This window comes from Podarcis muralis, chromosome 2 (assembly GCF_964188315.1).
Source record: "Podarcis muralis chromosome 2, rPodMur119.hap1.1, whole genome shotgun sequence".
Lineage (NCBI taxonomy): Eukaryota > Metazoa > Chordata > Lepidosauria > Squamata > Lacertidae > Podarcis > Podarcis muralis.
This window is the reverse complement of record NC_135656.1, coordinates 58,705,498-58,730,680: the sequence shown is the minus strand read 5'-3', so window position 1 is coordinate 58,730,680 and position 25,183 is coordinate 58,705,498. Positions and strand designations below refer to the sequence as shown.

The following is a 25,183-nucleotide window of genomic DNA, read 5'->3' as shown; positions in this document are numbered from 1 at the left end:
CAAAAAAAAAAAAAAAAAAAAGCGAGAATAAAAGGTGAAGGCTGGCGGCCGCCGCCGGCTACACGGGCCACATGACGAGGTCTGGCAGGCCGGATTCGGCCCACGGGCCTTGTGTTTGACACCCGTGTTCTAGACAATATGAATTCCCTCTGTGCATATATACAAGCTACAGGAGAAATTGAAAGGTCAATAACCCCTTGCAAATGTCATTTGTTCTCCTGTTTTCTTCCTTCTCCAAATGACGGATAAAAATAAACATACGAAGAGTTAAAGATTTCCCTTTTGGAAGTGCTGTATTCTGAAATTCAGTTTACACTGGCACTGACCATCAGTTGATATGTAAGCTCATAGAAGAACAGTTAACGATTGCATCTTCAGTGAACCAACACCGCTTCCAGTTTGGGATTAATGTTTACACTTTTTTCTTTGAAAAATTGACAGGCCCGTCTTGGAGAACATCAGACCTTAGAATAACTTTGAAGTCAATAAAAAGAAATCTGGCTTGCAATGCTTGTATGTGCAGGGTCCCAGCTCACCTGGAATCTCATGACAGGGTGGGAGAAAGATATTTGCCTGAATTCTACAGAAACCTATTTGCCATCTATGCACAAGGGTTGCCTATCTTATCTAACATGCTGACGAGTGGTTTTAAAGTGGGCTTAGGGGGAAATGAAATGGAAGAGGGGAGGGCTGCAGCTCATTGGTGGAACCCATGCAGATGGTCCCATGTTCAATATCTGGCATCACCAGGTAGGGCTAGGAAAAACTGAAACCCTGGAGAACTGCTGCCAACAAGCATAGACAATAGTGAGCTAGGTGGATGAATGGGTCTTAGCCGCTGTAAGGCAGTTTCCTGGGTTCCTGAGATATGGACCTGTCCCTAATGACTCTAAGTACTTGCCATCTAGAAATTCAGAAGAGGAATATCAGAAGAGTCCAGCTGGATAAGCTCAAAGGCACATCTGATCCAGCTTCCTGTTCTCACAGTGTCCAACCAGATGCTTATGAGAAGCCCATGGGCATGATGTGAGTGCTGTGTGCTTCCCAACATCTGGCATTCAGGGAATTGCTGCTTCTGATATTATACTCAAAATAGCCATTATGTCGAGTAACAATTGATATTATGAATTTGTCTAATCTCCATTTAAATTAAAAATACCATAAGTTAAACTACTTCTTCACACAATGCGTAGTTAATTTTGTATGTCCTGAGCCTTCCAACATTTGGCTTCATTCCTTGAGTTGTATCAAGCTAAATTATACTCTTGAGTCATTGAAATGAATGAACCTAAGTTTATCTTGCCCATTAATTTCAGAGGGTCTGGTCTTAGTATGATTCACATTGGATACAACTCCCTTTTAATTAAAACACTTTAAAGTCTGGTTCCTAAATGTACAAAGCAGTTCACATAAAACACGAAATGCGTCCCAATAAAATTAACCACCCTAGGTCTGTTAAAATATAATTTAAGAGCTCACTGAAATTATAAAGAAACTATTCCTTTGGCAAAACCAGTCAAGCAAAGTTTTCCTCACCTCAGTAGGAAAGTGGATCAATGGGATAGGCTAGGGGGAACAGTGGTAAGTGCCCTGTTCATAGGTATCACTGTCCTAATCTGGTGCACTGATAGCATAAAGATCCATGCTAGATTTCCCAACCACAAGTGTAGCATGGGTTGATGTAGGAAGACAGGATCCATCAGGTTATGTGAGTCCCAGATTAGATGTTCTTAACCAGTATGTTCATACTAAGTTACATGGTGACAGTGTTAATAATCCACAATAAGCATCCTCTGGGTCCTACTGGGCAAAAAGAACAGAGATACTGTACTGCCATTCTTGACACATAAATGGTCCAAGAGAATAGTGTGCTCCACCATAACAAAGGCTGCTGAAGCTTCCAACTACATAAACAGGGAGTTACTCCCCTTATGTAAACAAAGATCACAATTTACAGTATATTTGGGGTTCAGTGGAGCTGTGTTGCAGTGCTAATAGTAAAGCAATTTTTATTTCAGAGTGATATTTTATCCAAAGTATTTTCCCTGGTCGTCTAGTTGCAGCAGCAGATAACATTCCAATTGTTAAAGAAAAGCACTACGTTGCCCGATTTGTCTACAGACTGTGTTCCTTAGCTATTTTGGTAAAGCAAAGGGATCATGCAAGTTTTATTTCGTCTGCTCCTTTACCATCCCTTCCTGTTTGTTCAAATTCTCTAGTCTCCGAGATGCACCCATAACCTTTATCCTCTCCTATATTTTCTCATCAGATACCTGTCACAACTAAACTGATGCATTCATTTATTTCTTATATCCTGAATTGAGAAATAATGTATGAGACTGATGTCTGCTAATCGAGAAACTGGTTTTTACTTGGCTAAGAAGGGCTAACTAGGGGAAATTCTGAAAACAGCAGCCTAGCCTTATTCTGCATGCACTACTCCTCTGCCACCCATTTACTAAAGGAGCCAACTAGGAGTCAGATACCTACAGCAATGCCGAATGGATGGCAGATATACAGTGATTCCACCTGATTTACTTGATCTTACATTTGGATTCTCATTTGGTGCAATGAACCATGCTCCATAAGATAAAATGTCAGAGAGCGCAACATCATGGGACAGTACAAATAATTTTATCACATTTATCACATTTGGGATGGGGGAAAAGAATCACAAGTGTAAATTTGCTACATAAATGCTTAAACTCTTCATGAGGTTATTACATTCTTTCTTGTCTTACAATGGATAAAGTATCTAGTCACATGGCAACAAACAGGAAGACAGTTTGAGTACATGGGAATATATTTTCTTTGATTCTTCAAGGACCACAATTAACTACTTACTCATGGTGCTAGAAAGTGACATCTGTGGTCATTTCCCAGCAGAACACGTTGCACTCTTACTTCACCAATAAATGTTTTTTATCATTGCCAGACAACCATGTGCATGTTAAAATTGCTTTTGTCTTTAGAACAAAACATTTTAGAAGAGAGAGGATTTGAATGAGAATTCAGCTGACCCATCCTCGAAACTCTTCAGTCCATGTACCATATCAAAAACCACTCGTCGTGAACAGAACATTCTCTGATGAAATTTCTTCACTTCATATTCCATGTTGGTAAAATCAAGTTTCTGATCAAGGCCGTGCAGTTGATTTGGTTCAGGAAGTGAAAGCAATGGTCAAGTACAGAAGTTCCCTTAGGATCAAAAGAAACAGTCATCAGAAAAGCAATCCCACAATCTGCCTACATACAGCAACATTTTGGAGACATTGGCATTGTACCAATTTTTGGAATTCCTGCATCATCTCTGGTTGAACTGGTTGTGAATGTTTAAGAGCTTATAAAGCTTAAACTAGTTTCTTGGAAAAGCCAAAACCAACTTCCAGAAACATGGCCAATATTCCTGCAACAGATCTACTGGATGGGCCCGTTCTGAGTAAGCTACTCCCATGACCAGAACTATGCTGTGTCAGGCTGGGTGAGACCCATCTGGAACTCTGGACAGGTGCTACCAGTCAGTGTAGACAATAGGTAGGTAAGACCAGTGTTCTGACACTATGGCTATTTGGGTTTTGCTTCCTCCACTATTTGTTATTTATTTTTACTTCTGCAAAGATTGGGATTCTCTCATGCCAGCTGATACTGCCCTCTTGTGTGTGCACAGTGCAGTTTTAGCTATATAAAGAATGGTGCTTCTGTCTGAAAATGAGGGAATGGTGGACTTAGTGGCAACAATCCGACACAAAGGTTAAGGGGTCGAAGGATCTGTCAATTTTAGTTCTCTCCATATCTCATTTTCAAATCTTAAATTACGTTCTCCACATTTTCCAGCAATTTGAGATTTTAAAAAAAGAAATCCTCATAGAAAGTCAATTTTCATGCGAATTTCTCCAAATTAAAATATTTTTATATGTAGTTTTGACCAATGTACCATTTTTTGTAAGCAATTTCCCCTACTGTAATGCATTTTTTGATGTAATTTTCACTAATATTTTCATGTTATGCATACTTTCCCCTAATATATGCATTGCTGTAAATATTGTTTGGGTGAAGAACTGCATCACAAATTTCAGAGTACTGCAAATATGTGTCTTGGTTCATATATTGCTTCAAAAAGTGCATATTTGGTAGATTTGACTTTACATAAGTACTAAATTGAATTTCTCCTCCATTCCTAGCCGATCTGGTTCATTTAAAGTCTAATCTGATGCACACATGCCTAGAAGTAAACTTCAATGAGTTGAATGAGACTCATTCTCAAGGCAGACCATGCAGGAATACAACTTTAATTGGTTTTACATTGATTTAAATGTGCTGGAGAGCATTCAAGTCTGTGATGGATTTTAACAATTATGTGAAAGTATTTTTAACTGGTTTAAGTGGAAATTGCCTTCAAATAAATATATGCAGCATCATCATTGTCTACCTTGGTGTTGCAATAATTCCCTAGCTGTATAGACAGAAAGGGCATGAAATCTCGAAACACTGCCATGCAGCTGACCTGGAATTCAAGGATTTGCTTCTGCTTGTTCTCTTAGAGCTTTGAGTGAAAGTTCATATCCAAGAAACATGGCAGCACTCATGGGGAATCCTCGCACTGCATTCACTGTAAGGCCCTTGAAAAAGACCTGTTCGGAACAAAGGAAGGTAGGTTTACATCAAAAGAGCTTATCAATTTGTATTTTGGACAGAACAGAATTGGGATAGGACCTAACAAATGGGAATTAGACATCAGGAGACTCCGGTTTTCTCATTAATGTTCTAAAAGGATTGTGATAACTGATAAATGACCAGGGCCAGATTTAGGTTTGATGAGGCCCTAAGCTCCTGAAGGTAATGGGGCCCTTTATATGTCTAGCTGTCCTTTGTCAACAACAAATTGTCACTGTTTTTTGTGTTGAATATATGCTATATGGTAATTTATGGACCTAATATACACAACAGAAAACACTGTTTCTGTATGTAGGTTTTATTTTATTTGTTTTTTATCTCATATTTTGGCAATGTACATCCAGTTTTCTTTTTCTTTAAAAATTTTTGGGGCCCCCAAAAGAGTGGGGCTTTAAGTTATAGCTTGTTTAGCTTATACGTAAATCCAGCACTGTAAATGACCCCCCCTCCTCTGCAGCCTCAGAGTCTGAACTGCAATCCATCTCAGACTCTTCCTACTCACTAAACCCTGTCACTTCTCCTGTTGCTGACACCTCCTCCTCCTAGACTACTCCTTCTTCCTCTGACCACTCATTGCTGTTCCACCACCAATCCCCTGTCTCTGAGCCTTCCTCCCCATGTGGTTCTGTTGGGGGTTTCCTGGCTGGTGCCTTCCACAAATCTTCTGCATCCAGCCAGTCCATGACAATGGATTTCAGGAGAATATTTCCTCCCATGTCTGTCCTTCTCACTGATGGTTTTCTCTTTTGTGCTTTTATGTTTCTAGGCATAGAGCCAAAAGGAATTTGAACAAGGTTGTTCCCCCCCCAAGTGATTTATTTTTTAAAAGATTATATATATATATATATATATATATATATATATATATATATATATATGAAATGGATACAAGGACTGGTCAGTGAGCAGTGTTGTGTCCAGGTTACTTTAGGGAAGCTTTTAATATTTGATGAATTATTGTATTTTAATATTTTGCTGGAAGCTGCCCAGGGTGGCTGGGGATGGGTGGGCTATAAATAATAAATTATTATTTAATAAATTAAACAAATCAATATTCCACCCCTCATCATAAGTGATCACAGGGAAAGTCACAACAGTATAAAACGCAATATGAAAATTACATTTAAAAACATATCAGCACCCCCATCCGTCATATGGATCTCAGATATTCAGAAGGCCTATCCGAAAGACTGGGGAAAGGGAACTGTCTTCACCTGGCACTGGAAAATAAATAAATTAGGCGCTAGCAAACTTCAGAAGGAGAAGTTTCCACAATTGGGATGCCATATAGACAACAAGGAGTTGTCTGGGGTGATATTTTTCCCACTGATGATATCTGTTTATACAGCTGTGGGTGGCTGCAGGCAATATAAATTGGCAGTGGGAATATTCATGGCAGCATCCTAAGGCTGATGAGCTGAGATAAACAGGATGATGATGATTGAGGTAAGTGCTGAGATAGTAGGATTTAATCATCTATAAGCAAGTGCTGATTTATTGGTACTGACATTCCACGTGCCTGCTTCCCACATCACAAAATGAGGATAATTCATATTGACCAGAACAACTAGCTAGCCTTGTTTAGTGGTTTCTTATCAGTTATAAACAGCTCCATGATCAACAATGGTTAATGAGCAAAACTTCAAGCTGTAATTCTTTAGTTTGCATGATTTTCAAGTGGCATGAGGCAACATTTTTCACTTGGCAAAAGAATGTCTGTAAAAATTATGGTCCATGGGAATGGGCGATGTGCAGTCTGCCACCACAGCTTGGCCAGTAATATTAATTACCTACCCCCCCAACCCAAAGGTCCTATAGTGAGTTACAGCAAATAAAACACCATGTTAAAAACAGCTTACAATCATAGAAATAAGGTGGGCCCTGAAAATAAAAAAAAATAAAAATGGGTAGGCCCCATTTACTGGAGGCAGAAGATGGTTATCATGGATATTCAAGGCCATTTGGACTTGAATTCCATTTCTTCATTATGCATAACTGTGCTAGTTAAGTTGTAAATAAGGGCTGCCATGGGGACAATAGACCCACATGCAACTTGTTACCAAAACCTATTTCCTGATATTTAGTATTTTGATAGTGCTTACTTTTAGACCTTCACTGTGGTAACTTTGGGAGATACAGTCAATGACTCCTCTGTATTTGTTCCAATAAACCCCGTCAGCTTGAAGGCGACTCTTGACAACATCCATAGGAGTGGCTGTTCCCCAAGATATTGCTCCTACGAGAAAAGGGGAAAGTATTATATATGAATACAAAAGGTCTTCTGAGCACCTTCATCGAAGAGAATGGTAGTTGTCTTTAGGAGTCAAGCTATAAAAAATATGCTAGAATATGAAATGTAATTTAAGATTGGTAGCTAATGGTACTTGGCTTGCTTGTCTAAATACAACATGCTCATTGTTTGTTGAATGGCAGACGGGTGTACGTTTACTTAATAACAAATATATCCACTTCTGAGGTGGCCCTAGCTTGCCATTTAAAATTACCTCATCTGCTTCAGACAAGCTTGTCAACGTTTCTTGCTACAGCAGGGAAGTGAGACACTTCAGGAAGTAGATTTTGACCTATTTTATTCAATGACTTATTCTGCCCCCCCTTCTCCTAAGTGTTTCTCTGTTCAGTACTAAAAAGAGGTGACATTTAAGAACTGCAGAGTTTTGAATGTAGTATTTGTTGTGAAATGTTAATGCACTACAGTTTCATAAATATGGATTGCTTGCTATAGTTAAATCTGGGGCTTTTCACATTGGGCTAAATGTGTTTTTACAGGACAGTGACTTGAGATGGTGTCAGTGTTGTGAAACACTAGAGCAGACATAGGAAAACTCCAGATGTTTGGGACTACAATTCCCATCATCCCTAGCTAACAGGACCAGTGGTCAGGAATGGTGGGAATTGTAGTCTCATACATCTGGAGGGCCGGAGTTTGCCTATGCCTGTTCTAGAGGTCCTCTTCTTGTTAACTGGCAACTACTTTGTCTTCAAGTGAGATGGTGCTAATGTGCTGGAATTGTCACTTAGCTTACTTACTTCAGCTGGGCTTCTGTTCTTCAGTAACAGAGAGCCAACAGCGGAGTAAACTATATTTCTAAGTAAAATGATGCTCCATCCTTCTACAGAAATTACCAGGGTGGTTTACAATGAAAGATCCATGCTCATAAAAATGCATAGGAAGGAATTCAATGCCAGCTTGCCAGATGGAACAATCCTTGCTCTCTGCTGTTCTGGGATTTCCCCTCAAAGCTCAAGCTTCCCCCCAAAACCACTCTGGCTGATCAGAAGAACCCCCCCCCCCCAATCTCTCATGGTGGAGAGGAGAGAAGGATTGTTCCTTCTGGCAAGGGGAAATGCTTGCACTGGCAGAATGCTGAGAAGAGCGAAATGTTGAATTCCTACCACTGTATTCCATGTAAACCACTTTTTTATTGGGTTTTATAAACAAGAATAATAATATACAAATAAGCATACCAAGTTTTCTCATGTCATTTGTATATCACAAAAACAGCACAATAAATGTGGGAAAATATCTAAAACATATGTTTCATTATTAGTGATCAATGTATAAATTCTTGGTTTATGAATTGGTTTAAACAATTAGAAAAAGAAGAAAAAAATTAAGGGGGAAGTGGGGGAGTGGGAGTGGTGAGGGGTGAGGGGTGGTTATGCTTCTATTATTCTACTTAGCGTGTGTGAGGGGTTGTGTCAGTGTTACTTGTATGGGTTCTCTTACTGTCCACTTGTTGTATTTCCTTGGTGGTGAGAGAGGTTGGGTGTGGCTAAGGGTTTGGGTGGTTTTCTTTGGTTGGCTGTAGTGAGAATTGTTTTTGTGTGTGAGTGGGGTGTGAGTGTGTATTTTTTAATCAGGTTAGCCAGATTGATTCGTATGCTGTCGGGGGATTCTTCTTGTTGTCTTGTTGGGCTGTGTATGTGATAAAGGGGAACCAAACCGGGGTGAAGGCGTCTTCTTCTATTTGTCCCCATGTCAGTTTCGGGGTATTGGTTAGCTTTTCTAATAAGGCTGTTTCCCATACTATTTGATACCAATGGTCCATGTTTACTCCTGACAGGTCTCTCCAGTGTCTGGCCATGATGTTTCTGGCTGCTGAGAGTAGGTGGGTTATGAGCTCTTTATGATGTGAGTGGGCATTATTATCTTGGAAGATGTTTAGTAGGGCCAGTTCTGTGGTGACTTCTAATACTTGCTTAGTTATTTCACATATTTCTTGTATGATTGATGTCCAGGTTTTGGGACATTTCCACCACATATGGAGGTATGTTCCTGTGGAGGTGCACACTCTCCAGCATTTTGGTGAGGTTCCTGGGCGTATTAGCATCAGTTTCCATGGTGTTAGGTACCATCTGTAAGTGAGTTTCAGGGTGAGTCCTTTCCTTATCGCTGATATGGATTTAAAGGGAGGTTTAGACCACATTCTAGTCCATTGGGTGGGGTTAATCTCATAGTCTATGTTGTCCTCCCATTGTTTTTTAATTACATCAAGGGGGTCTGTGGGGTTTTGGAGCAGTAGTTTGTATATTGTGGAGACCATTCCTTTGCCGTGTCCCTTTGTTGTTAGGAGGAGGTTTTCGAAGTAACCATGTAAGCCACTTTGAGCTGTGGCTGATTAAGCAGTATAGAAATCCAACTAAATAATTAAAACTAAATTATTGGACTTAGGCAGGCACCAAGCAGATGAGTGAGACTGAGCTAGCTCATTCTTAAGGGGAGATGAGCTTGGCTTGGCTGGTGGACTCAAGGTGTCAGTCAGATGTCAGCTTCTTCTGACTGTGTGCCCTGTTTTCGTCACCTTTTCTCTTCCGTTCCACTGTGACTCTACTGCTCAAAATGCATGTGGCACCAAGTGGAAGGAGGCAGCCAGCCAGGCACCTCATTGCTTTGTGCAACATCAGCCACAGCACACAGCTGCTAAATTATGCACACTGGCCAGTGCATTGCACAGTAATAACAGATTTTTCTGGGCCTCTCCCTGCACAGTGTGCATGTTTGTATAATAGATAAGCACATTAAAGCTTTTCAAAATACCGATGGCAATCCTAGGAGCAACTTATGTGAAAAATAAACGAAATATGTCTTCAATTTAAAACACTTCTAGGGCTACCACTAACACTGCCACCACTACAGAAAAAAGCATGTTAGGAATGAATAAATGAGCTCAAATTTAATCAAGCCTCTAGACAGCATCATTTCTGGTGAAGGAGAACAGAAATGGACATACCTGCGATGCCACCGGCCATCCAGACAGAAAAGGGACTCGGAGAAAGGCATCCATCTGGAGTGATCCATCCACAAAGTAACGTGTAAGGGATGAAGTATAAGCAATATCCTGGAATATCTCTCAGAATCATGGCAGAAGAACCGCGGTACAATCCCCCTAAACCCTCCTGCCGAAGGATCATGCCAACACAGTGAACTGGACCTCTGTAAGCAGTCTCTACTGAAAAGCCAGCCGCTCTGTGCTTCAGGTTTAGGTTGGCTGCTGGAGCAAGGAAAAACATGCTTAGTATCAAGCTACCTAGTATTCTTCAGAACATCGCTTTCCATGTCTGTTTCCTTTATGTTCCTTCTTTTGTTTTGACAATCTCTGTCTGACTAAAAGCTGCTATGGAAGTTTTAAAGCAGAGGTTGGCTGGCCACAAGTCATGGATTATTTAGCTGCCATTCCTACATTGCTGGGGGTTGGACTAGATTATCCTCAGGGTCACTTCCAACTCTATGATTCTTCCCAGGTGGTTCTGGGAAGGTTGGGGGGGCACCTTACCTACAAACCCAGTGCTGGCTCTGGTGCTTGGGTTTCCAATTTAAGGTCCAAACAACTTTCATATTTAACAAAAGTGTTTGATCCAGCTGCTCTTGTTTTGAATAAAAAGTATCTGCACTGCAGAACCTTAATCTGGAACCTGCTCCCATTCTGGTTCTATTCCAACTTTTGCTGCCAATTATCCTTTCCTGGTCTGCCTTTTGCCCCTGAAACTGCTCTCTAAAATACAGATTAAGTGCTAATCACACTAATTTAAACATGTGACTAACGCGATGCAGTTTGCCTGTAGGACAAATAGTTTTGGGAACATCCCTCTGTAATATTACACTGGGAGAAAACTGACAGCAATGGCAAAAAAAGGAGGAAGGAAAATTGCCTGCAGCTTTGATGGTAATCTTTTCATTTCAAAAACAGCTCACTTTTCAAAATGAGCTGTACAATACATTCAGATTTTCTTTGTCATACTCATGTTCTGGCCTTAACAGCTTATAAAAAACCTGTTGTTTTCTATTTGTTTTCTGCTTTAATAAATAAAACAATACTGTGGCAGATACTGTTTTTTGCTTGTGTAGTTCTCTGTAGCTCAAAGCTTGGAAATTAAAGAGCGAGAGAAATTCTCCACTCATATCAGAGCCTCACAATATCGCTTCTATCCACTGTATGTTTTCCATCACATAATTTGAGGTCAGGACTCTGAAGAATCTTTGCACCTTCATGCGGCGAACTATTTATCCATCTGCAATTAGAAGCATTTTAAACTTTTTTGGTCCATAAATGAGAGTTGTATTAGGTATACTTCATTCTACACATATGAGAACACATGGTAAAGTAAAAAAAATATTATATATAAGATTGAGCCATATACGTTGGTCATATCTAGTTATAACACCACCGACATATCATTATAAGGTGGGATAAAGCATAAGCTAGAAACAAACACAGAAGATTAAAAAGAAATAAAAAAATGATTTTCTCTTACCTGCAATAAATGTTTGTGTCTGCATCTGCAGCCTTATCTTTACCAGATCAACTGGACCACCAATTCCAACTGAAACAGCCCCTGCCGCCATGCTTGCTAAAGCCAAGTCCGCAAGTGATGGAGGATGGTGAGAATTCCCATAGCGCTGTTGGCTAATGAGCCTTTGGGTATTGCTAAATACGCCGAATACCACTGAGTTGTAGATAGCAATGCTAACTAGTGGGAAAGACATTCCCTTGAAGAACCCAGCCACCTGCAGATGAAAGAAAGTTGGATGTGAATAAGAATGTGTATGATTGTTCCCTCCAGAAAGCTTTAAAATCACCGTTTTACCCAGATAAGACAAGAATGATGACTTTAAAAAAACCACAACAACCTTCCTTCCTCTTGATACTGAGCAATACAAGAACAAGTGCAGCAATTGTACACGGTAACTCAATACATTTAAGAACAGCACAACTAAAATAATGACATCAAACAGCAGCAGACCCTCCAAGTGTCCATATTTTCCAGGGACATCCCTGATATACAGAGGCTGTCCTGGTTTCTGATTTGATCCCGGAATGTCCCACTTTTCCTTAGGATGTCCCTATTTTCATTGGAGAAGTGTTGGAGGGTATGTTAGGATATCTCTATTTTTGTTGGAGAAATGTTGAAGGGTTTGGAGTTCTCCAACCCCTGAGCCGTCTGAAGGCAATCCTGTACAGGGAAACTTTTAAAAATGTTTAATGTTTTATTGCATATTTGTATATGTTGGAAGCTGCTCAGAGTGGCTGGGGCAACCCAGTAAGATGTGTGGGGTATAAATAGTAAAATTACCATTATGGAATGGGACGTCCCTCTTTTCATTGGAGAAATGTTGGAGGGTATGCAGCAGTGGAGCTATAACACTGTTAAGACCCAGGATGAAAAGCATATCTCCAACAAAAAATCTTTTTACCTGATATTGCAAACTTGACAGTGTGTGGGACAATCACACTTTCTCAGGGAAGGAACTGTCCAATCTGGGTGCTGCCACCAAGAAGCCCCTGTCTCAAGTCACCACAGAATGGGCCATGTTGGTTAGCAGAATCATGAGCCAGTTGCCTTACATGAAATTAAACCATTGATCCATTTAGTGTCGTATATTCCAAGGATGGTTTCAGCACCTGGCATGTCCTGCTTGGGTCAAACGCTGCTCGGCACCTTTTTTTGGCACTCTGATCACCAACACTGCTGCCTGCCACTAAAACCCAGCAGCAGCTATGGCTGCCACGGTGAGCAGGTGGGTAGGGGAGACACTAGCAGAATAGGATCAGAGGCTGCTATGCTGAGGGCCTCTTCAAATCTAGAGTTGTCATGGTGTATTCTGACAAAAATATATACTTACAGCTTCATTCCTGTAGACAGTGAGAACACATTTAAATGTGTTTCCATAGCCTTGTCCAGCTTGTAAGCGAGTCTGCAGAAGAACACAATTATGAAATTAAACAGAGAGAAATATGTTTCCAATTAATCGAGAGCACATGCTTTCCAAACAATGTCCACTTTTATTTGACTATAATTCTTGCTTTGTTCCAAAGAAAAATCAAGGCAACAAATCATGCTCTCTGTCCAGTCTATGCATTACCAGAAGCAGTTCTAACCACACTGTGATATCTAAAGCCCCTACTGTCAACATATTTTGAATGTAGGAATTACTGTATTTACTACTACTACTATTACTACTACTACTACTACTACTACTACTTCTATAGAGCCCTTCATCTGAGGAACACAGGACAGTTTACAATATAAAAGATTTATATACTGACACACTGTAGGATAAAATTATTTATTTTGGCAAAAAGAGTACAAAAATTGGGGAGGATCCTATATTATTTATGAGAATGAATCTTGTACATCAGTCTGGAAAATAGCATTTAAATTATTTATAGAATACCAGGTTAACTACTGTCTTACCAAAAATTAAAAGAGGGAGAGAGAGGGAGACAGCACATGTGGGATTTAGCACCATCTTTTACTTTTTCACTATTTTATTATTTGCTTGGTTAATTATACTATATCATTTAACAGATTTGTTACTCAAGGATTCATCAAAAACTAGTGTGCTGGGCTGCACTTAAGTGTCTCTGTCTGGCTTTAAGCGAAAGCTAAATCCCATACTTACCCATACACAGACACAAACCATAAGAGCAATCTGGTTTAGCTACATTAAAATCCAGGTCATGCTTGCTTAAGCTACCTTCCAAATTCCTTTTATTCACTGACCATCACATTAATTTCTTGTTCACTGAAATCAGCCCTCTGGCTGGCAGATCTCTCATGGGGTTTAAAGTTTTGTCAAAGTACTCCCTCTGAGCACGGCCTACATGGCTTACTTGTTAGTTTGAAGAGACCTGATGTACTGGAACATAATCCACATTCAATGCACCAAGCTATTCCTCACGGCTCCCCATTCTCACCCCCCTATTCTTCAGGATGCGCCTTTGCTATGTTCATCAGTAAATACTGAATTACTCTATGACTCCACTTCTCCATTCACCATTTAAGACCTTTCCCTTCCCCCCACTGATTTGGAAATGCAACAAAGCTGCCTCGTTGCTATTCCCCTGCTGCATCCAGATCCAAGGGCAAAGAAGGTGCCAGCTTGACAGTTGTCTTTTAAGCCTTGAAAGATGCGTTGCTTGTTTCTTGGCTGTGCTCAAGCAAATGTAGGAAACGTAGCAAAAATGTTCCCACAAGACCTATTGTCAGCTCACGGCACGCACTACCAGCAGCGACAGTATGAAACAATCCATTTGCCAGAACTGGAAGGCACATATTCCTTCGACGCTTGCTTCATGGACGGCACAACAAATTGTAAACACACAAATGCGATTAGTGCTCTGGCACAGCAACAACAGGAAGGAGGGGGGAGAGCATTCAGCCAAGCACTGTACTTTGACGCCTCTCGCTTTCAAACCCTCCAAGCATGCACAGCCACAACCCTGTTCATGGGAAGACAGCACTTGCTACACGCTGGAACAGTCTCCTGCAATATCCTGGCCCTGACAACAGGCAGCATCTTCCGCATCGTAAAATGGACAAGGCTGTAAACCAAGGATGGAACAGACACCCAGTCTCAGGGCCGAGTCTCACATGGACGATCAGGGCTTCTTTGCAACCTACAGCGTCATCCGTGTGCATCCAAGTGTTCCGTGGGTTGCAGCATGGCAAATCCATGGTATAATGTTCGCAGTGGCAGGCTAAATCAGGAGCTGAACTCTGGTGGTGCTTTCTGCAGTCACAGTGGCTTCTCTTTAGATATCGTCAGTGCTTTTTTCTGGGGGTACGCAGGGATACGCATGCCCCTAAACATTTTGTGACTCTTTGTACTTTTGTCCATTTACTGTATTTATTTTTCCCAATTTGAACTATAAAATGGTGATTTTCTTGAGTCAAAATGAGAGTACCCCTAAACATTTTTTAAGGGAAAAAAAAGCAGTGGATATTTCCAAGCCACGGAAACAAACACACAAATGTAGGGCATCTCTTGAAGAATCTCCCAAATGAAGTAGCTACCAGTTTCCTATAACATGGACTTTCATTTCTGACTCACATTGCAGAAACCTTTTTTGCCCTTTTTATTATGCCCTTAGAAACAATTGCACCCACCCATTGTTAAGATCGCAGAAGGGAAGGACATCTCTTGCAAAGATCTGTTTTTTGTTGTCTGACGTAGAGAGGTATATTTATCCTTTAGATTAGAACATCCAAATTTCTACCAGGGCTTTACAGATTCGATTAATGAAACTTAAAGGGGGAATGGGAAATGATTTATCCTGTAGAGGTCGGGGAGTAGAAATGTAAACCACTATTATTAGCAGTATTCTTGTTATTAATTTTATGTGTATAATGACTGCTCGCTAAACACAATAAATCGAACTGAACATTGCAGAAACAGGACAAAAAGGGAATATGGGCTCCCCACCCCCAGGCATAAAGCATACAGACACCTGAAACTTACTTCTTTACTGTATGATACTAAACTTCCTGCCAATTATAGCTAGGATTTGCCATTTTTAAATTAGTCCTGCTTCTGTGAATTAACAGCAGGGGAAAAACTAAGCGGGTAAAATATGGAGAAAACTTCACTGATATTTCTGCGACTTCTCTGAAGTTAAGACATAAGAGCAGGGTCAGTGAAAAGGTGGCAACCCTAAACACAACTATGGGGGTGTTTCACGCATTTGTGAAATGCTGCCCCAGGCTTTCCACATGACCCGGAAAGCTATCTGTGGACAAATGCCAGCTCCCTCAGCCTGAAGCAAGATGAATGCCACACCCCATAGTTGCCTTTGACTGGAATTAACCGTCCAGGGATCCTTTTACACACACACACACACACACACACACACACACACACATTGTTGCACACCACCTCAATCTCTGAACAGTGTGCAAGATTCTCACTACGTATCTCACTACAAAGAGTACCCATGTTCTCTGTAACATGATCTCTTTCTGTTTTGTATACAGTGGTACCTCGGATTAAGAACTTAATTTGTTCTGGAGGTCCATTCTTAACCTGAAACTGTCCTTAACCTGAGGTACCACTTTAGCTAATGGGGCCTCCCACTGCCGCCGCACTGCTAGAGCACGATTTCTGTTCTCATCCTGAAGCAAAGTTCTTAACCCGAGGTTAGCGGAGTCTGTAACCTGAAGCGTCTGTAACCCGAGGTATACTAAACTGATTTCAGAACGACCGCAACACTATTTACCTTTACTGTGTCCAGAGGATGTCCCACAATTACAGCAGCAGCTCCTGGAGATTAAAATAAAACAACTGAATAAAAAACAAGTCATTTTTAAAAAACGTATCTTGTTGTTTACCTCAAAGCATGGCCGGGGGGGGGGGCGGGGCGGCTGCCATCTGAACAAACGACAAACCTCTCTGTTTTGTAAATTCCTAGTCAGCTCCCACCAGCATAATTATGCAAGCTGAGAAAACAATGTGAACCATAGATGGTCGCTGCATAAGCACCCCAGAGGAATTGCTTGTCAGTACAAATCCGTACTTTCTCTGGATCAGGCTGGGGTGTGGATTGGACTGGGCAAAAGGGTTCCTCTGCCCAGCTCTGCCAGCTTCTGTCTGCAGAGTGATGCCAGTGCCCCATCTCTAGCACAGAGCCACCCTTCTGCCCACCAAACAGGTGGGTGAAAGTGCTGTTGGTGGGTTCTCCATTGACAGAAGGCAACAGGAAGCTCTGGAATAGATCTCAGGCCAGCCCCACTGCTGCCACATGATAGCATAGGGTCCAGTCTGGGTCCATTCCCTGTGTCATCTCCAGGTTGGTGCAGCAATCAGCCTTCCCTTTCACCCTTGACACCATGCTCAGTGGAGCTGTGGATGCAGCAATGGCCCCACCACTCTGTTAAGCCTTGCCAGGATTAGGATTGCATCCTGAGCCGGCAATTTCCAACCTGTGTGTCAGAACATAACCAGGGCTTTTTCCCCAGGGAGAACTCACAGGAACTCAGTTCTGGCACCTCTCAGAAGAATGAGGGAGGGGTTCATGGTGAGTTCTGGCACCTCTTTTTCTAGAAAAATAGATCTGAGCACAATAGTTTGGATGCCAGGAAAAATACATGAATGAACTAACTACAGACCATCAGCTGACATGAAATATTGCCTATTTTCAATTCACCTATCCAGGTGGTACTTTCCCTGTGAGGAATTATGTAGCTCATAACACCCCACCACTTGTGCTAAAAGTGATCTACAGAATAAATTTGGAAAGATTCTCTGCAGCTTTCTTTTACAAGTCAGGATGTGTTGAAAGCTTTACCCTTAACATTGATTTTTGCATCCAGTTGATTGTTCACCCGATTTGAGATCAAGATGACTCAAAATTGCCAGGAGACACTGAGAATACAGACAAATAATTAAATATACTATGGATAAGACGTGCATAACATGCATACAGAAATTAAGTTTTCAGATTTCTCTCATGGAGAAAATAAATGACAGTTTTGTGTAGATTTTTTTGGTTTTTTACTTACTTGGGAGCATTTCTGAGAGTTTTTCAATAAGACAGTTGTGCAAGAGGAGGAGGCTGCCAAATCTGAGGTAACACTCTCAACTCTTACCCACCTGTTTCTCATTCAGCAGGAAAATATCTAATGCATCATTGTCATCGTCATCTGTGAAGTAAGGTGCCAGGAGAGGATTTTGCTCCTGGGGAGGTTTTTAAGTACAATATTGATCAGGATCCCAATTGTTACCATGCTATTTGGTTCGGTTAACATTGAAACCAATGTAATTGGTAAACCAATGTAAATAAACGGGGCAGGAATTTGCCTACCAATTTGAAACCAATTAGTTTGATCAGCTTTATTGGCAACTATTATTGGAAACCATCTGGAAACCGTTTCCTGTTTTAGGGTGGCATTCAACTAAGTTTTACTCAGAGCAAACCCACTGAAATGAATGAACATCACTGATTTAACCCGTTAATTTCAATATTCCGAGTAAAATTTAGTTCCACCCTTTTCAGGTGTCCCCCCCCCCCCATATGTGCTGCATTCTCTTAATTGGAAGGGATTCCCATCAAATTACTTTCAGTCAGAGAGAGCTACCTATACTTTCCTGCACCAAAGGTGTGTTTCTTTTAGTACATACCAAGGTGGAGTCAAATATACTGTTAACTTTTCCGAGCGAGTGCTATGACAAAACTTATTTAAGTATACAGATGAGGAAATGAACATTCTTGTCTTTGGTCATTAGCCAGGTAAGTCACAGATGATGTACTGACAACCAATCTATAGGACAAGTTTGAACCCATCAGTATTTGCGGTTGTTATTCTCAAGCTGAGATATCTGGCAACTACAAGCTTAGCTGTTAGATGAAAAGCCAAGCAATTAGCACCTTGGCATTAGGGCTTGCCTTCCACAAAGGATCTAAATATTGCCAGTGTTTTGAAACTGTTAGGCTTGTATCCAATATAGCGCTGCATAACCATTCTGTCAGCACAAGGATTTCCACTTGCGCAATGGTGCGTTTCCTTTTCTCCTCCCCCTACATGCCCCCTAAATCTGTTCTAGGATTCCCCCCCCCCACCAATGCTCCACAGCAGATTTTGGGAGGAGGGCACACAGCATGCACAGGAGGTGTAGGAAGAGAGGGGGGGGAATAAATCCTTGCACCAATGGGATAATGCAGGGGGCTGGATGACTCCAACTCTACAATTCTATGATTCTATGACAGCTACCCAGAGGCGTAAGAAGGTCAGGTGATACCCGGTGCAGAATTTTTTTTGTCACCCCCTCCACACACATTTTTTTTTTTTTGCCTGCAAAAATGGTTTTATTATTTATTATTATTTCATATTTACTTACAAAGGAATGTGGATTCTGAGCCTCTGATAACAAGTAGGTGACTATGGACAGATACGTAAATCTACAGGATGGATTGTGTTTTGGCTTGTGTTATTTTATTTATTTTAATTGTTTATTTATTTAACAAAATTTATTTTAAAAAACCTGCAAAGTGGTTTACCAAAACAAAAAACAAAAAAAACCCACAGCAATAAAATCGAGAAAAAATAACAATCCTACTTCAAAACATACAAAAGCTAAAATATTAAGATTAAAATTACTTCAACTTCCTAAGCATCTAGGTATGCTTGCCTAAAGAAGAATGCTTTTAGCAGGTGCCCAAAAAGAGTCTAGCAAAGGCACATGCTTTGGTGAAATTTCAGCCTTCGTGACATAGGAAAAAGGCCGAGTAAACAGCTATTTTTGTGGAGGAGGGTCAAGATATTAACTGATATGCATGAAATTTCATATGTAGATATATAATCCCTAGTGTAATAAGATAAGACCTTTGGAGCAGGCATTTTTTTTTAAAAAAAATGTTTTTTTTATGAACCGCCCTAGTAGGGCAGTAATTGTTCCTTGATAATTTGTCACCCCCCTCCATGATGGCACCTGGGGCAACCCGCCCCCCTTTTCCTACGCCCCTGCAGCTACCTAGCACTACATGGGATACAAGCCTTAGGTTCCAAACTTAATCAATAGTTGCTCTCTCTATGCAAGAATTCTGTTCTGTTTATCTATTAGAAACATAGGGAAGTTGCCTTATAATGAATCTAACCCATGGCCCATCTAGCTCAATATTATAAGATCACTAGCAGCGTTTTTTACATCTGATCAGGCCGGGCTACCTACCCCTCATTTCCCTCTACAGCATTTGCAGAAATCACCTTCTTGACCATTGGACCATCAGTCTCGCCTGCTTATAAAACTATACTTTTATCATTTGCCCAAATTTGAACAGTTACTGTTCCTTGTTAATTGTTTAAGCAAAGTCTGAGAACATGAGTAGTTCTGCACATGAAGTAACAATCTTCTTCCCCCCTTTTTCTTTTTAAAAATTAATGTAAAATTGTAGGTGGAATAGAAGAGAGAATTTTGGATCCAGAATTGATCTTCCATTCTTGGAGAGCCTTTGATCCAGCAAAGACTCTCACTGATGGAGGTGATTTATTTTAATTTTTGGCCAAATTTCCCACCTTTCTGCTTCAAGCTTCTATACCACCTTCCATGAAGGACTGAAGGATCCCCCAATTATCCAGAGTAGATTTTCAGGGACTGACAGTGTTTATAAAGTATCCAGTGAATATGCACTAATGAATGGAGATATAAATATATATACTGTAGTGCCATTCAATGGAAATTGCCTCTCCCTGCATCTATAAGAGGGAGCATTGCAAGAGTGGAACTCCATTCACAGAATTTTATGATCCAACCCATTTGTCTCTTTATTGTCATACCTGTTTATCTAATTTTCAGAATCTCTGTAAATGATCCTGTATGATTTTATGATGTTTTAAACAGATAAATTGCACAGAGAATGTTTACATTACTTTGCTTAGATTTCCTTCCACGTAGAGGACAGAAGCTGAATTACATCAGCCATCAACTCAGTGGTCCTAAGAGCTTCCTCATACGCTATCTTTTTAGCATGGTAAACATGTTGTGCATTTACTAGAAAGATAGCATGCAAGGCAGACCATCCCTCTTTATCATGTGTACACACAGTGCAACTGGAGTTTATTTTTAGTAATGTGAGTAAACAACATTTGCCACTAGTAAATCTTCACTAGAACTGATCCTGCGTCTACTGTAAAGGTGACAGGTCATTTATATTTTCCTTACCATTAATTACCTTGTCATTTTACAGCTTTACAGTACAAACAACCACTACAGTATCTGGGACTGCCACCAGACAGAATCAGCTGGAAAGGCTGGTGGCCATGAAATGTGCTCCCTTGGGAGGTAATAGCAAGATGGCAGGCTGTGCTATTTGCCAAATGAACATTTGCCCATTGAAAAACAGAAGAGGATGTTGCATGAGCATGGCACTACACACACACACACACACACACACGGTCATACCTCGGGATAAATATGCTTCAGGATAAGTATTTTCGGGTTGTGCTCCGTGGCGACCTGGAAGTAACGGAGCGCATTACTTCTGGGTTTCGCCGCTCGCGCATGCATAGACAGTCAAAATGATGTCACGTGCATGCGCGGAAGCAGCAAAAGGCAACCTGCGCACACCCAGATGCGCAGTCGCATCTTACGTTCTGTTCAGGATGCGAATGGTGCTCCGTTCGCATCCCAAGTTACCGCACTATAAACACTGTTAGGCTATAAACACTATTAGACTATAATTTGAAGACTTCCCCCTTCCTTAACACTTTCATCAAGTGAAATATAAGAATTTTACACGTGTTACAAAAGCTATGCATCTTAGGGTAAGAAGCAATTAGAAAAATAGCCTTATTTCTCTTACTCCAAAGATTTTGCAAAGTAACTAACAGTCTCTCTTATAAGAGTTAATTAGCAAAACAAGAGTCCTGGGATAGCTGGCTTTTCTATTTGCCACTTGTATGTATGTATGTATGTATGTATGTATGTATGTATGTATGTATTTACATGCTTTAGCTGAGATTCCTGCATTGCAGGGGGTTGGACTAGATGACCAACTCTCCAATTCTATGATTCTATGATTTATATATACCACATTTTCTCCCAAGCAGCTCAAGATGGTGCACATGATTCTCCTGCTTAAGAAATTCAACAGGGTTACCAGGAACACCCCCAGTCCATCTTCCACCCCAACCTCCTTCTATGCTCACTTCTGGTAAACTAAAGGACATTGTTGCAGCTTCTTCAGGAGATCTCATACATTTTCCTGGGACACCTGCATGCCTGAACTCTTACTCTGGAAATAACAATAAGAGGCTGTCACCTCAGGTTCTCCTGAAAGGGGTAGGATTACAACTCGGTACTATACATCTTCGCACCTCTTAAAAGCAGGAAGGCACAAACAGACAATATCAAGAGAGCACAAGCATCCACATCATTATGAGGGACAAGCCCTGGAACTGGGTATGAGAGAGTGGGGAAGCCCATGGAGAAGCTTTTGGACCTGAGATCTAAGGCTGTCTCCAAGGCCAGAGAAGGAGGGCCAAACGCTGAATGTGTCAACCCAATCTAAGGAGTAGGGAAATTCCTCAAAAGAAGAAAACAAGGAAGACTGTACTCCTGTTCTTCTCTATAACTCATCTCTTCAGTGACTTAGAATCTTATGACTTGGTGGAGAGCTCCAAAGGAAGCACAAGCCACTCGCACTTCCTGTTCTCTGCTTCATTGTAATCTGTGAAGCAGAATCCTTTCATCACCCACCACCAATATGACCCTTGGGCTCCCTTCCAGCTCGACAATTCTAAGATTCAATGATCTTCCTAATGAACATATGAGGGCCTGATGAAGAGAGGAAGCTCTCACATTGCACAGGGGGGAAATATGTGCATATTCTGCCTCAGACAGTACAAAGAATCATGGGATAAGACAGACCAACCCCCTTTTTGGCTCAAAGGAGGATCAGGCTCAATGAAACTTTGCAAAGCTATCACAGACATTTCATATGCTCTCCTTTCTGGAGAAAGTCACAAATCCCTGATACATTCCAGGAGGGTCTTACTTTGTGTCATACTTGGAAAATACAGTATAAACACATGAACAAAGGTTCAGGAATACATTATTCGTATCTAATTCTGCTTCTTGCTATGGGGAGGCTCTTTAATCCATCAGAGGCTCCTGTCAATGGAACAAGGAGGGGAATATCGATCCCAATTTGCCCTCCCCTCTTCACCCCCCCCCATGCCACCTCTCACATGGTTGAAAGAGTCCCCCAATTCACCAGGCTGATTTGGAGGGGTGGGTGGTAGATAATGCAGGGAGAAGAGGGAATATGCAAAAATTGCTTTCCTCCCTCCATTCTGCTTACATAAGCCTTCACTGAATCAACTGTCCATTACTGGAGGGACAAAAGCCCATCCTACCCAATATGACCTTTCTACTAAAAACACACACCGGTATTTCCGATTCCTCTTAGGAACATAAGCTGCTGGTTTGTCTAGCTCAGTGTTGTCTACTGGCAGCAGCTCCCTTGGGTCTCAGGCAGGGGACATTGCCAGCCCAAACTGGAGATGGCAGGGATTGAACCTAGAAGCTTCGGCATGCAAAGCAGATGCTCTGCTAGCACTGAGCTATGACTGTTCCTTTCTTCAGCTTCATCTCAAGGGCTGCAATGCATTAAGAGCTCATTAAACTGAAGCAACTTTTTGCATGACTATTCCTCCAGTGCGAAAAGCACAGAAAGTAATTTTTCCTGTCCGGAATGTTTCCTTTGGACAGTTTTACGGAAAAAATAATAATCTGGCAAATTGTCTATCTGCACTCTCAGTAGCCGTGGATGTATGGCAAATGCCACCATAGTAAACCACAAGGTGATCTCCTGGGGTGCATGTGGCTCCTGTAGTCCACGTTTTCAGAAAACAGATGAGGTTTTCCCAAATGCTTGCTCAAAGAGCTAGTAAATTCTGAGCAAAAAGGGAGCTGATGAGAGATTTTACCCATCAATGTACAGTGCAGCACTTGTCACCACAAGATCCACTTTTGAATGCTTCGTGTATGTGTGTATTTACTCATGGACTGTTAGTAGCCCATTGTGGCAAGCATTGCCTTCCGATTCCCAATAGGAATCCAGAAAAACAACTGGCGTGAAGCCAGCAGAGCCCTTCCATTTGCAAAAGGGGTTCTTCCATTCCTGGAAGGGCTCCATCTCTTTGCAGATCTGGCTTCAGTCCAGCAGAAGCTCTCTCGGTTAGAGCAGGGAAAGATGATTTTCACTTAGTTTCCCCTATTAATGCCCTAGGGACGCGGGTGGCACTGTGGTCTAAACCACTGAGCCCCTTGGGCTTGCCGATCGGAAGGTCGGGGGTTCAAATTACCCGCGTTACCTCTCATGGTGTTCTTGGGGGAAAGGAGTCTTCTGAGCCTCTGATGCAGTTTTTGTGGAGTAGGCTGCTGGCAGATAAATTTGGGAAATTTGCTTCCCTCTTTCAATCAACTGAAACATTCAACGAGCAGAAATCTGCTGGATCTATGAATCCAGCCCACTGGTATTTACGTTTCCCCCACATCTCCAGGGCAAATTTTGATGGAGGATAGGGAGCTACATGGGAAGAGGAAATCCGAGGAAATTATCTCTTTTTTGTAGGGCCTTACAGTACCTCTGGTTCCAACTGAACAAGAAGAGTGAGGGGAGGCAATCAGCCTTTTTGTCCACACACAGAAAACAGGCAGCAAAGTGGACTGGAAATGCTGGCAATTATCCATATTTTCTTATCAGGATTTCTAGAAAGAACTGGAGTTCATGAAGGGCAAGGGAGTGGATGAATGGTGCATTTTGACTGGCCAGCATAATGTCCCAGCTGTCCAAACATCGGGCTCTGTCTCCATAGCTAATTGACTTAGGATATGCTAATAATGGTATTTCACTCAGAAGTATACTTTTTTTTTAAATCTGAACCATACATTACCTGTGGGTGTGAGTATGCTACCTTTGACACACACACAAACACAAAAACACACACACAGGTCTTTATATCCATAACAAGTAGATAAAACTTCACGAGGCACAAGGAATACTGCTTAATTCAGAACTTTTCTTCCAAAATTGGACATATTAACATACATGGAACACTTACACAGAATGTCATGTGTACCATCAGCCAAGCTCAGAGTTAACTAGTATTCAGCGAAATATGTGCCCCTCTGCTGATCCTTTTTCACAGCACCCCACAAGGGTCACTTACCTCCTACCCATCCAGCTACAAAATCATCCAACTGAAGGCTGCCCATAATATTATTATTATCATTATTTTTAAAAAAGCAGTCCTGTTCAGTTTTATTCTTGGGCAGTTTGCAGTTCACATTCAGCTCCTTCAGCACCAAGCAAGCAACAGAAGAGAATCTGAATCTGCCTCCTTCAGCCTGTTTTTTTCCACATCCCACAGTGTCCCAGAGTGACTGCAGCAGTTTGTTTCTTTGACAACTTTCAGCAGCCTCAGAACTGAAACAACTCTGATTCCAACCTCTCACACTGTGTCTCTCCCAAAGTGCCTTCAAAGCCCACAGTGACATCACACTCACCCAGTTTAAAGGGACAGTGCCACAAGAGTCAAAGGCTACAGAAACAGTCTGGATATGTTACCAATTAAATGCAAATAACTAAGTTGCTTTGTTCACATATATGCTTGTTGCTTTTGAAAAAGGGAAGTTCTCTCTCTCTCTCTCTCTCTCTCTCTCTGTGTGTGTGTGTGTGTGTGCTGGTTTGCAACCCAAAAGTACAATTGT

The 25,183-nt window shown here is 41.3% G+C and overlaps 1 protein-coding gene across 3 annotated transcripts; it reads right to left on the bottom strand.

Annotated features, from left to right (window-relative positions):
• SLC25A48 (solute carrier family 25 member 48) lies at positions 1 to 24,920 on the bottom strand. Of its 3 annotated transcripts, none has more exons than XM_077924540.1 (9): positions 24,643 to 24,920; positions 20,870 to 20,923; positions 16,191 to 16,234; positions 12,818 to 12,889; positions 11,449 to 11,701; positions 9,927 to 10,187; positions 6,777 to 6,910; positions 4,505 to 4,631; positions 1 to 3,198 (listed from the first exon to the last, which is right to left on the bottom strand). In XM_077924540.1, the coding sequence occupies exons 1-8, from the start codon at positions 24,686 to 24,688 to the stop codon at positions 4,512 to 4,514; spliced, it is 984 nt and encodes a 327-aa protein (XP_077780666.1). In that variant the 5' UTR covers positions 24,689 to 24,920; the 3' UTR covers positions 1 to 3,198; positions 4,505 to 4,511. The 3 variants fall into 3 exon arrangements, with proteins under 3 accessions (XP_077780666.1, XP_077780667.1, XP_028573921.2); XM_077924541.1 differs by having other exon boundaries at positions 9,927 to 10,184; XM_028718088.2 differs by lacking the exon at positions 20,870 to 20,923.
• Between the last annotated feature and the right edge of the window lie 263 nt (positions 24,921 to 25,183).